This window comes from Dasypus novemcinctus, chromosome 1, assembly GCF_030445035.2.
Source record: "Dasypus novemcinctus isolate mDasNov1 chromosome 1, mDasNov1.1.hap2, whole genome shotgun sequence".
In the NCBI taxonomy this organism is placed as follows: Eukaryota; Metazoa; Chordata; class Mammalia; order Cingulata; family Dasypodidae; genus Dasypus; species Dasypus novemcinctus.
The window spans coordinates 49,284,686-49,297,485 of NC_080673.1; the positions used below are offsets into that span (position 1 = coordinate 49,284,686).

General features: G+C 34.4%; 1 protein-coding gene across 4 annotated transcripts in view; it reads right to left on the reverse strand.

Moving 5' to 3' along the window:
* Positions 1-1,755: 1,755 nt before the first annotated feature.
* HHIP (hedgehog interacting protein) overlaps positions 1,756-12,800 on the reverse strand; it is a 93,999-nt gene continuing 82,954 nt past the window's right edge. Inside the window, exons 12-14 of one of the 4 annotated variants that reach the window (XM_004456520.5) lie at positions 10,802-10,950; positions 8,250-8,374; positions 1,756-7,417 (exon numbers count right to left, since the gene is read on the reverse strand). In XM_004456520.5, the coding sequence (XP_004456577.1) occupies positions 7,403-7,417; positions 8,250-8,374; positions 10,802-10,950 (289 nt within the window). In that variant the 3' untranslated portion in view covers positions 1,756-7,402. Of the gene's footprint in view, positions 7,418-8,094; positions 8,375-10,801; positions 10,951-12,800 lie in introns of those variants that run through there. The other 3 variants (XM_058286081.2, XM_004456521.5, XM_004456519.5) reach the window with 3 other exon arrangements.

The following is a 12,800-nucleotide window of genomic DNA, read 5'->3' on the forward strand; positions in this document are numbered from 1 at the left end:
GGATCTGACAACAACTTATTAAATTACAAGAGTGAGCTCAAGTTGCTTCTGATGCTGGCAGAGTCCCAAGAAGAAAATTTTATAGTCAGGAACTACCCAGGCTTTTTCCTCTCTTTCCTGTCTTTTTCCCTTTTAAACTGTTTGTTTTAATCATAGAAAATATCATATAGAAATCATATATAAATCAAATTGTGAAAGCACAGAAGAAATATTTCATTCAAATTGTTTTTCTTCCTTTTATGCTCTCATTTCTTTGAATATGGCAGGATTTAGATCTCCAGAGAGACCTCTTTAGAATCCCAAATAGATGAAACTGTGTTTTTTATGATGAAATACTAAGTGTGGCTACTATTTTAAATTGCACTTTCATTGGAAATGGCACATATCGGTCTCAAAAATTCTTAAACAAAAGTGAAGGTAAAAGAGTATGTTCATAGAATATCTGTCACACTAACCATAAGATTACTGGGCAAACAGGCAGCTGATAGTTTTAACGGTACAAGGTTGAGCTGTGAAAATTCTAGTGACAACTATGGTGATAATGTCTTTTTCCATTTATAGCATCCTTAGAAATTTAAAGTGACGCATCAAATTTTGAAGTAGGATCCCTTCGACCCCATTTTACTTCGTGCACACTGGAAGCACAGGTGATGTCTGTCAGCCCATTGGTTTCTTAATGTGTTCTAAAGGAGATCTCATCATGCCCCCTGTTTAATCCCAGTGCATTAACTTTCTTCTTATCTGTGGCCAAGTCACTCTTACTAATAAATGAATCAATTTGGATCTAAAAAGGAAAACAGAAACCACGTCATGTGTTTACAAGAGAGGAAATTTAATGCAAGAAATTAGTTAAACTGGTGATGGAATTGCTGAGAAGCCAAACAAGGGACAGTGAGGACACCGGAGAGATTAGCAACACCAAGAAGCCACTTTTATCCCTAGACTGTAAATGTGTACTTTTATCATTTTTCATAGGTAAAGTATATGTAGGAACTGTTCTAGGACTCTGGTAGATTCAAAAAGTAAATGATATGCTCTCAGAAAACTTATAATCTAGTTGGAGAGACACCACATGCACACACACACACAGGAAATAAACAGGTTGATCAAATTCTAAGAGCTCTAAAGGCCGCTCCTGGAGAACTCCGCTGCTTTCAGGGCCACTGGAGGAATGAGCTAAAAGTACTTCTCATGGTGTCATTTTGTCCAACTTAAAACTTCGAGGGATCAACTTAAGCTTAGGAGCTCTTTGTGAATAAGCACCTTTAGCATATTTTAGCCTCTTTCCAGTGAAAAGTTTTCCTTTAATGTTTCCAAGAGTTGTATTTCTCCAAGAAGAAAGGGGATCTGGATGAAAGCATTTTTGCTCTTCTAAAGAATATTGGTATATTATAAGTTAATGTTCAAAATAGCACATCAGACCTTATACAAATACTCTAGTGTGGCAAAGATCAACACAGTTTTAGGGTGTCTGCAATTATCTTTTCTCTTAAGCACCCTTCCTCCACATGCTTCTTCTCTTCGATTAGGGCACACATTACTCTCCATAGCTCTTTTACATTCTTAACTTATTAATTTTAATTTATCTGAAAGAATCAGATTTCAGTAATTTACCATGTGGAATAAATTTAAATCAATGTAATATCTTTGTAGCTGCCTACTATATCAACACAATGAAAGTGATCCTTAACACTAGCATATATTTTGGGGAGTAAAAACTTTAAATAAGAATATGAAAAATGACAAAAATCCAAATTATTTTGAAGAAGTAGTTTATATATAGAATATTTTAAAAGTAGGATTTATAGACTCAATCTGAATATGGACTATGTTAAAGTATCAATTTTGTATTTAGGAATATAAAAAAGAATTTAAAAAATAGCACATGTACAGCAGGTCATGAGATAAAGTTTAATACATTTGATCACGTTAAAGGGACACAAAACACAGCCAATCTAACCAAATTTCAGGCATGCATTTACATAAATATATTAAATTAAAAAGGAAATTATACACTTAAACATCCTTTTCACCTAAAAATCATTAAATCCACAGATCAACAATAAAAACCAAATCTCTGCATTTACCACTTCAAGATACAATTGATCTATTTTAAAGATAACAATACACTTGTTAGAATTTATATGCATTATACATATATTATATCTTACATAGATAGTGTGTATATATATGTAGTGTTTGTACAGATAGATAAATATATATACATGGGTGTGTGCACAAGTACAGATACACACAGATGTACGTTAGGCCATCTGTACTATTATTGTTGGATTCTAATGTGGAGCTGAATTGGAGCTGATAGGATGTGATTACTGCCCTTTGTTTCAAACATGTCATCATACCCACTGGTCCCACAATTCCCCGTTGTAAACTTTCTTGCCTTTTCTATAGCATAAAATCATGATAGGCACTTCAATAAATATTTGTTGAATGAGTAAATGGATAAATAGATGAATAATGGAAGAACAAAGAAAAAGAACTGCCTATTATACTTGGTCAAATAATCAGATTAGTTTAAACTCAGAGGGATTATTTGAACCAATGACTTTGCCCATTTGTTTTCAGAAGAAGATTTATAGAAATCCCATTTAGGAAAAATATTAACCCTGCTTCCTCAAGATTGTACCTGTTTTTACTACATGTTTCCACAAGCCTCTGCCTCTTATTAACAGAAATCCAAGCATGGATTTGTTCTGGTATCGTCTGTGAGTGAGGTTATCGACAAAGTGCTCTATTGTCAACCATCTAAAGGAAAGTAAACTAGAAAAGTGAAAAGGTGGACAAATTAATCAGATAAAAGTTGGGAAAGATACATGATTATTTTGGTCAGTTTTCTTTTATGCTTATTAATTCTAACGATTTGGCAAATTTTAACATTTTAATTAGATTAGAATTAAATCATATACTTTAGCATGTCCTAGGGAGAAAATTCCATGGTACCTCAGTATTATTTATGTTATCCAACGCGTTTTGGTACAATATTATGTCTAAACATGTCGTATGAATATTATGAGAAATGGGAAACGTGACATCTCATAGTGTTCAATTTGGTTTCTCAAAGGGCTCAACAAAAATGAAATCTTAATTTATTCTAGGAAAATCAAGCCTCTGATTTTAAAAGTATGAAGTAAAGAAACATCCTCCACCATACATTTTGGGCATAGGCCACACCAAACCTGATCATACCTTTTTCATGTGGATAGAAACTATTGACCAGTTTTATTTTAGCGCAAAGGGAAAGGTAGGTACAAGGATCAGTTTTTAACTATGAAGACAAAGTTTATTTTATATTTAAGTCATTATGACTTTCCCATCACCATTATGGAACATGATGTCTGACATTACATGAGAGATAATATTAGAATTCATTTTGACTTGATACTATCTTTTTTTTTTTTAATGTCACTGTGTAGTCAGGCTAAGAAAAAAGTACTATAAGTTTTAGGCCTAAGGCTTTATGTTGATCCACTATGTATGTTTTCTTTTTTCAACTGACTTATGTATAACATACAAATCATACAAATAAGTTATGGGAAAGTAAGGTATACAATATGCCTATCTTGGGTTCATACTTAATGAAGAATTTAAGAAAGTATTAATCTGATAGCTGACTAAAGCTGACTAAATCTGTTTGTAGCAGCTAAAAAAACCCATCATTATGAATGGGAAAAAAACAATACTATAATACTCCATCACACTCCCATCAATATATCTTACTCTCCTAAATAGTTATTGTAAGACAATCTCCAAAACTTATTCAGAGGAGATGCTTAAAAGAAAGAATTGTTGTAGTTGGCTAAGTATTAGCTTTTGTCAAGCTCCATGGTCATGTCCTTAGTATTTTTAAAATCAAAATGCTCCTCCTCTTCTTGGATTTCCTATTCCTTGACATCATATTAATTATTGGAGGTGTGACTAACTTGTGTTGGTGTGAAGAGAAAGAAAGAAAAATAGCAAAGTTATATATTTCTTTGCAGATATTCTACAGAGGAAATGTTCCACCAGTTTTCACAGTAACAGGCCCACTAACTGCCTGGGGGGTAGTAAAGAAAATGTGAACATTCCCTGGGCATCAAGTTCTAGACTGGGGATATTCTCCAGGTCTTTCCTCTAGACATAGTATGTGTTTGTGATGGAACACCAGTTGAACTGTAGCACTGGGACCAGTAGTCACTTATGCTTCTGGTTGTTTCTTTCAGTGAATGTAGTAGATCAGTCTAATATGTTGGTATTTGTCTGTTATTCTTCATGATATAGAACTGAAGCAATGGTGACCCCAGCAGAGGGTATTTTTCAGGAAAATGAAGAAAAGCTCATAATCAGCAAAATCAATAATAACCTACATGTCAGAATACCGTCATTATGGGTATACTGAGAGCATGTCTATTTAGTCAATGTCAATATAAATGGAGGAGAGGGAAGGGGTTAAAAGGAAAAAGGGTATATGGAAAGAGACAGAGGGAGAGGGTGAGGGAGAGTAGGAGGTAGAGAGAAAGGAGATAGGTTTCATAGGTAACATACCATAGAGATACTCAGAAACTTAATTTGTTGAAAAGTTAACTAAAACGGTCTATGGTATATCTTATTTTTCCTCTCAGATATGTGGGCTTGGATTCTCCTTAAGTTTCAAAGCTAAGAAAATTAACAGATAGTTAAACTAACAAACATTTATATAAATGCATATTTTGAAAAATCCTAGAGATAGCATATCACCTTGTATATACCTAGCAGGCTTGCTGATAGCTTATGAGTGAGCGAAAAAAAAATTAATGGATCCAAAATTGTTACACTATGGAATTATTTTTAAAGAAAGAAATTGGGATAAAGTGACTGCTCTAAAGTACATGAATGAAAAAGAGAATGGTTTTCTATTAGGTTACATATATATATTCTTTTATGAGATAGCCCATTTATCTGAGAAAGTCAAGCAATCATTGTGATAAAAGATGTTTCATAATGGCAACATAGAAACAAAATCCCAAAAAGAAAAGTTATGGATGGAGGTATGTCTTGCCGTCACTTCAGTTTCTTAAATATTCCCTCCTTTTTATTTCAGTGATCTGCCAATTCTGATTTCCTTGCATTACTTTAAATAACTGGAAAGAAAACAAGGTTTGATTATCTAAGGACAAGAGTTTGGCAGAAGCAGTGGTTGAGCAGTTAGTTCCAATTTTTGATTATTACCATAACTTCATTTGATGTCAAATTGATACCTAAAGCTTAAGCTCTAGAATGGACAGGGAATAATAATATATATTTTTCTATTAATACCATCATAATGTCACATATCAGCATTCATACCAAAGATATTTCTTTTCCATTTTAGGTTGTGTGCTTTGTAAAGTGAGTAAATGTTCCCTTCCCTGTGACGAAACAATTACTTTTTCCTAACTCATGGATTTCACCCATGCCTACTTGCCCCTCATCATAAACCACTTGATTCAGATAATTTTTAGACATGGTGTTTGAAAAATCTACTTGAAAGAAGAGGTCAAATAGATATTTGAATTGACCACTGAATTTAAAATATATCACAATCCATTAGATGTTACTATCTACTATTCTTCTAAGAACATAAAGAAATGACTGCAGTGACTTTACTTTTTCACTTGGGTTTACTACCCATGAATCTTGCTATCTTTTTTTTTTAAGAAGAATTTGGACCTTTATTCTGAAAACTCACAATAGGAAAGGCAATGATGCTTGGTTTCTTACGTTTTTCTAAGTCATCGGAAACCCTTTCACTTAGGACAGGGCTGTCTAAAAAATTGGGGTCTAGCTAACTTAATATAAATATTTAAAAATAGTAGAACTTATGACAACAAAACATCTTTTTTTTGTGGCAGAAGAGATGGAAAGAGTAAAGATGTAAGAAGAAATGCTGGATTTTTCAAAATTTTCTGAATATATAGCAGTATCCTTATTGTTTTCAGAAACTATGAATGGGAGAATGTGTAATAAAACTGCACTATTTGACAGATTTAGACAGCTGGCTCCCTCACAAGAAGTTCACATTTTGTTATGTCACCCATGTTGAATAAGGGATGATTAGATGGTAAGGTCCATTTACAAAAATGGTTGTCAGGACATTTTTTTTTTTAATTGTAAAACTTTCTGTGATGGAATTCAGTAAAAGGGCTATGAAGAGAAAGCAATGGAGACAAAAGACTGCTATTAACCTATAGATGCAGGCGACTGCAGGGTTCATTGCAAGATTTGTCACACTCTTGGGCCAATGAAGTGCTAGTGTGACTAGAAGGGACCACCCCTTTTCTGGGGTAAGAGGGCAATTTGGTCTCCATGCTCATTTAATCCTGAGACTTCTTTGAATAGACTGTCAATTGAATCTAAATTGTGCAAAATTATGCATGCACTTTTTAATGCAGGCTATTGTTCACTAAGCACTGAATCAAGATTTCCCAACCCATTTCCATTTGGCATGAGGTCACTTGAAACTTGAGTAATCATATATGGAAGACAAGTGCAGTGTACTTAACCAATCTTTCTATATTGGTTTCTAAATCCTTTCTATGCTGTAATCGCAAATTTCTCACTTTAAAACAATAGAGAAATACTAGCCACAAGTGTTTGTTTTTGGTTAGTTGGTTGGTTGTTTTAAATTGAAGCTCATACTCCTAAAGGTCAGAAGCAGGTTTGGAAAGTCAGCTTATGTTGCATAATCTATACTACTTTATGACTTAGATTCTAGAGGAAAAGATGTTTACAGAAGAATAAGGACAACTCTAGCGGGTGTGCTCGTCATGAGTGAATATGCTTTCTCCATAGTGCAAAGAAGCCTTATCATTGTTATAACTGTAACACAAATATGGAGACCTGGCCTTGAAAACCATTAAGAAAAGGTCTACCAGACTGTCTGCAGTTTTAAGTTAGAACATATAATTTCTTTAAAAACCTGAACAGAACATTTACAGGAAATTTATTGATACATTACCCAAAGAGAGGATTTTCATTGAGTTCTGAAGGAACGTATACATTAAGTCATATTTGGCAGGAATTATTATGTTAAGAATTTTTTTGTCTAAGTGATAGCTGACGTAACCAAGATTTGTTCAAAATGAATGAACTCTTTTCCGGTGAGGTGAGGTTCAGTGTGAAATCTGCAACATTCTAATCACATATACTCTGACAGTCTTGCTGTGGTGAAAAGCAGTTTACAAATGTTTAATGCTGGCATTTTATAAAGACAGGTTGTTTTCTTGCTTTTTCATCCGTTGTTAAGGATTACATGTTGGCACAAGGATACATTGCTAGATTAGATCCAGAGCACATTAAAGACTGTTTGCTTTCTCACTCCCCTTCTTTCCAATTAAGTTGGTGAAAAATGTAACTTTAGTATTTTACAGGACAGGGTAAAGGTGTTTCATCTAGGTGATGTCTATATTATAAAAATAAAATAAAAAATATAAATAGATAACACAAACCCAGTACCTATTGTTAAATAAAATATACAATAAAATAAAAGCAGACCTTTTAGGAAGAGCGATTTTAAAATATGCTGTTATGATTTAATTATAAAACACTTAAAACCATCTTGAGATTAGCTGGAGTAACCAAATTTCTCTGCCAATAAAAAGGTAAGTGCATAACATTCTGTAATTGAATACATTGATAAAAATGAAGATTACAATTTTACACAAATTGCTCATTTAGAAATTCATCAGGGAGTTCTGAAACATTATGTATATTATAGTCCTTTAATATAAAAATATTGCCTTTTTAAAAAACATTAAATCCATCAGATTGCACAGTAATGTTTCAAAACTCCATTAACGTTGACTTTAGTGATTACAGAAGAAAATTCCTGGGAAGTCAAATAAACATTTCTGAAGACACAAAAATTCCATTATCAATTTACAGTGGAATATCTGTGTAAATTACTCTGCACAGGTAATATACATATTTAAAATCCATCTGGTATGCAACCACACTTATAGGGGTTGTGAGTATGTGTACGTGCATATGTGAGCAAATGTGCCAACATACACACACAGGATCTGCACATTTCTGGAAATTATCTTTAAATTAATCAAAGAAAATGAAATCACAGGAGTGTGTAGCAGGATAACAGTCTTTCTTTTTAATGACAGGATAAAAAAATAAATGCCCATTGTAAAGGAGTATTCAAACAGTCCCAGAAACTATACAATGTAACTTGTTAGATCCAGCAAATAAGATGTCATGTCAATGATCTGATCAAGAATACCTGCCCTGGTCACTCTGCGGATGTTTCTGTCCACTTGTTCACACTGAGGACCAAGATATCCTTTTTTACAGAGGCACTTGTTTGGTCTAACACAGACACCTCCATGACGACAAGCTGGCTCACATTTTGCTGGGAGAAAAAAAGAAGCAATAAAATCACTTGCATCTGTAGGCCATGATCTGCACATAGTATGAGGCCAACACATATTTGCTGAATAAGGGAAGGGGGGAAGGAAGGAAGATGGCAGTCATAAAGTGATCCCAAAGATAACATACAAATAGTGCAGAGAAGGCTTTCAGACCCGCCATCATTTGGGGGTCAGAACTCCGCAAAGAATGGAAGACATTTCTAGAAAGAGAGAGAAAATAGGAAACAATTTCAAGTCTTCACAGAGCTGACTCTATTTAAAATGAAGATTTCAGTTCTTTCAAATGTCCGCTCCACTGGGACATTTCCAATAGAAGGCCTTCCCCAGAGCTCCGAGTTCCCATTCCACCAGGATAGGACTTCAGTGTGGGAAGGGCGCCTTGAGAGGGAGGCCCACGGGCTGGAACATCTCCAGGCCAAAAGAAAGGAATGGTCAGTTTTAGATTTTGGTTAGATGGAACATCCACACTTTGGACTCCATTGGATTCCACCTCCTCCTGGCTTCAGGGGGCCAAGGGCTCCATGCTTCCTTCTCTGATTACACTTTGAAGCCCCAGCCTGAACTTCAAAGTCAAGGAAGTTCCCAGCAATCTTTTTCAGGGTTACGCTACTCATCACCGAATCTCTTCATAAATGAATTTTTACTGCCACAGTATTAGCGGGGAATGTAAATATTTACCACTAAAATGAGATGGAGGTATAAGGTTTGATATATAAATTAATTGTCTTTTACTGCCTGGATGAGTCTGGGGAGTGCAGCCACTGTTTACAGAATCAAATTTTTTAAATACATTTCCTTACACTTTCAAGGGAAGGATTTTTGCCTTTTCCAATGCATTAAAAATTCAGGGGATCTGTGGCTATAAAATAGTGTTAAGAAAAGGAATAGACTATTTTATTTTTCAAATTTGGGGAAGATGAGTAAGCTTTGCATATATGAATAAAGTTCTTGCTTGGGTCAAAACTACAACTAGCAAATTACTTTTAAAAAATAATTCATTTTTAATTGCGGCAAGATATACATAATATAAAAATCATTCTGGTTTATCTTATATAATCAAATTATTTAAATTTGATTTAGTGGAAAGATTAAAGTATTTTATAGAACTAAAACTTCATATTTACTCAAAGAAAACATGTCTACTTTTGTTTATATTACATACTATTACTAAATATATGTATTAAGGGATGTATAATGCCACCTATATTCAAAATAATTCCAAACACACTGTCTGCCACTAGAAGGCACTCATAAATATGATTTGAGGTGACTTAAGAGGTTAGGCAAAATGCAAAGTAAGGAATAAAATAGAATGGACATTATAGAACACTGAATTTCATTCTCAATTTTTTTTGAAATTGCAGGTAGAGACAGACAGAATGAGTCATTAAACTATAAAGCTATGCTTTAAATAATGTAATTACGTAATTTCTGTTGAGTTTTAATTATTATAGCTATTTCCTAGGTATGCAACCATCAGGTAGTGTTATAGCGATGAAGCAATTTAATCTTAAAATGTGTATTGTATTTTGACTGAATTTTGGTTATTTGAAAAAATAAATCTTTAGAATAAACAAAAAAAGATAGCATTTATGAATTAAAGTAATATTAAATATACATTTTGGACTTCAACTTTAATTAGCAAGAGATACTTTAATATATGAAATAGCAGAGGTCAAAACCTTTTCTAAATAATACATATATGTTGGTTGTTGAAAATGGATTGTTAGCATAGACATCTTAAACTGTAGGTATCTAAATTTATCTAGCTTTTCTTACTTTATACCTAGTAGAATTTAAACATTATCCCATGTAATGGAGGAAAGTTTAAATTGAAGATAGAATAGCCTGGAATAAGTCACTTTTGCTCTCTGAGCAGCTACACATCTAGCTGATGGTTCACAAGGGAGTGGCAAAAAGAACTAAAAAAATTTCATAATAGGCCTTTAGATAGTTGCATTTTCCCTTTTTATTTAATAACACCCATTGAAAAACCTTGTTTTTAGTGTGCTGTAGCAAGAAAGGAAGCAGTCAAGTTAGGGAGCCCATTTATGGGGTGTCTGGAAAATGCTGGCACTTAGAGAGGGGCTCTGCAAACCTCGTGTCACTGGCTAGTCTGAGCTCTCAGACCCCAGGGTGGAGAGCACCACAGATGAGCTACTTGTGCTATTTGCATTTACTTGTTGAAAGGACTCAATAATCTAAAGGTCTTTTGTATTTATGGGCAACATATGTAAGTGAATAATTTTCATTAAGAAAATGTAAAGTTCAGAAAGACTGAGCATTATATTATAAATGGCTAAGTAATTTTGAACACTAGATAATTCTAAAATAACTGATGTTGAGTTCTTGAGGCCATAAGGACTGTCCCACGCCCAGACTTTGCCGGTCATAAGAGAAACACTAACCGATTCTGCAGAAGTCCCCCTCCCAGCCTGGGCTGCAACAGCACTTGCCAGTGGGGGTACAGTAGCCGTTTCGGCAGAGTCGGGAGCACTCCGATGCCAAGGTCTGTGCAGGCTGCGCTGTGGCTCTGCATTCCTCGGGCACTAAAGGTCTGTTAAAAAGACAGCAGTTAAAAATGAATTTCAGTTGAAAATCGATACTGGAAAGAATCCTAGGGATTTTGTAGCTTACAAATCATGTCTCTTGCTTCCCAAAGAGAACTTTTTTAAGTGACTCAGAAAAATTCACAAATTTGTAAGAATTGAAAATACATACAGTAATGAAAAAGTCTAACGAGTTTTGAACCAAAGGGAACATTTTATAGATTGTAAGAAATGTTATTGTGAACAAAATTCACTGAATGAAAATATGTTGTTATACATTTGGGAGCTCAGAATTTCTAGCAATTGCAATTTAAAAAAAATAAAGATGCACTGATGTTTTTAAACATTTTTTTCCCAGACGTATAGAAAAATTTAGGACTAGTATCTGACAAAGGTTTAACTTGTTATTGACATAATTAGCAATATCACAGGGCTGTCGGTATTTATCAAAATGAGCACTTGTCACCTAAAAAGCTTGGGAATAAGTTTTTGTTCCAATTTTACATTTCTTCTGATTTTTTTCAGGCTGATTTTTCCTGCAGGGTCATCATAATAAATATGTGTGTGTACTCTACTGATTCAAAGTTTAAAATCTTTGTGTAAAGAAAGAGCCACAAAAGTAAATATATTTTAATTTGCTTGTCCTGCTCTGGAAAAAAAAACCTCATAGTAACAACAACAACAAAAAAACCAACAACAAACATCATTTGTGATGTAACAAGTCACATAAAAATACTTTTTAAAAGTTGATTTACAATTGCCATCATTTATAGAAGAAATCAAGATACCTTCTAAAGATTTCTATGGTTCTGTTTTTATTTGTTTATTTCTTAAAGATACTTAGAATACAAAAATTATATATATCAAATATAGGGGATTCCCATATGCCCATTTTCCTACCCCTCCCATACGTTCCCACATTAACGACATCCTTTGTTAGTGTGGTACATGTTACAATCGATTAACACATATTTGAAGCATTTCCACTGAGCATGGATTACAGTTTATAGTTTACAGTCTCCCACACAATTCTGTAGGTTATGGCAGGATATATAATGGCCTGTTTATCTGTTGTTGCAGTGTCATTCAGGACAATCCCAATGTCCCGACAATCCCCCATATTACACCTATTCTCTCTCTCCCTCCCGTCAGAACCTCTGGAGGCCACTGGCTCTACATCAGTGATAGAAGTTCTTCCATTGCTAGAATAAAAATGTTGCTCTCATTCCAACTGGTTTAGGCAGGAATCATCAGTCACACTTACTCATTCCCAGATCTTTGGGAAAAACTGCAGCAGCACTTTTTCAGGCACTGTCACCTGTGCCACAGTGAGGTGAAAAGACTATTTTCAGGTAAGGAATGTTAACAAGAGGTTGTCACCAGTAAAACTGCCATCAGGACAGCCAAGGCAGTAGAGAGGACGCCTGAAGTGCCCTAACAAAGAGGGTGATAATTACAGGTCCAAACCACCACCAGAGGTCAATTATATAGGTGTCTGAGATAAGCCAAGTCATTAAGCCCTGTAAGCTCAGTTTTCTTGAGATAGTTTCCCTCTGGCAGAATGAAAAGTGATGATAATTTGGGGCCTGACCTCAGGCTCTTTCTAAAGGGACTCAAAACCATATTTAAAGTGACTCCTCTAGCTCTCCTCCCCAAAAGAAGGCCATTGTTGCAAGTGCTGTTTTGCAAGGAACATTACATGTCAGAAAGCTTCCTTAAATCTCACGTCTTATTTAAATCTGGAAATGGTTAATTAATGTTACAGGGCTTTCAATTATTCTGTAGACTGAGCATATTTTCATTCAGAAAGCATTAACAAATATTTTCCATGTGTTCCCCAAGGGAGTATTTTTCTTCT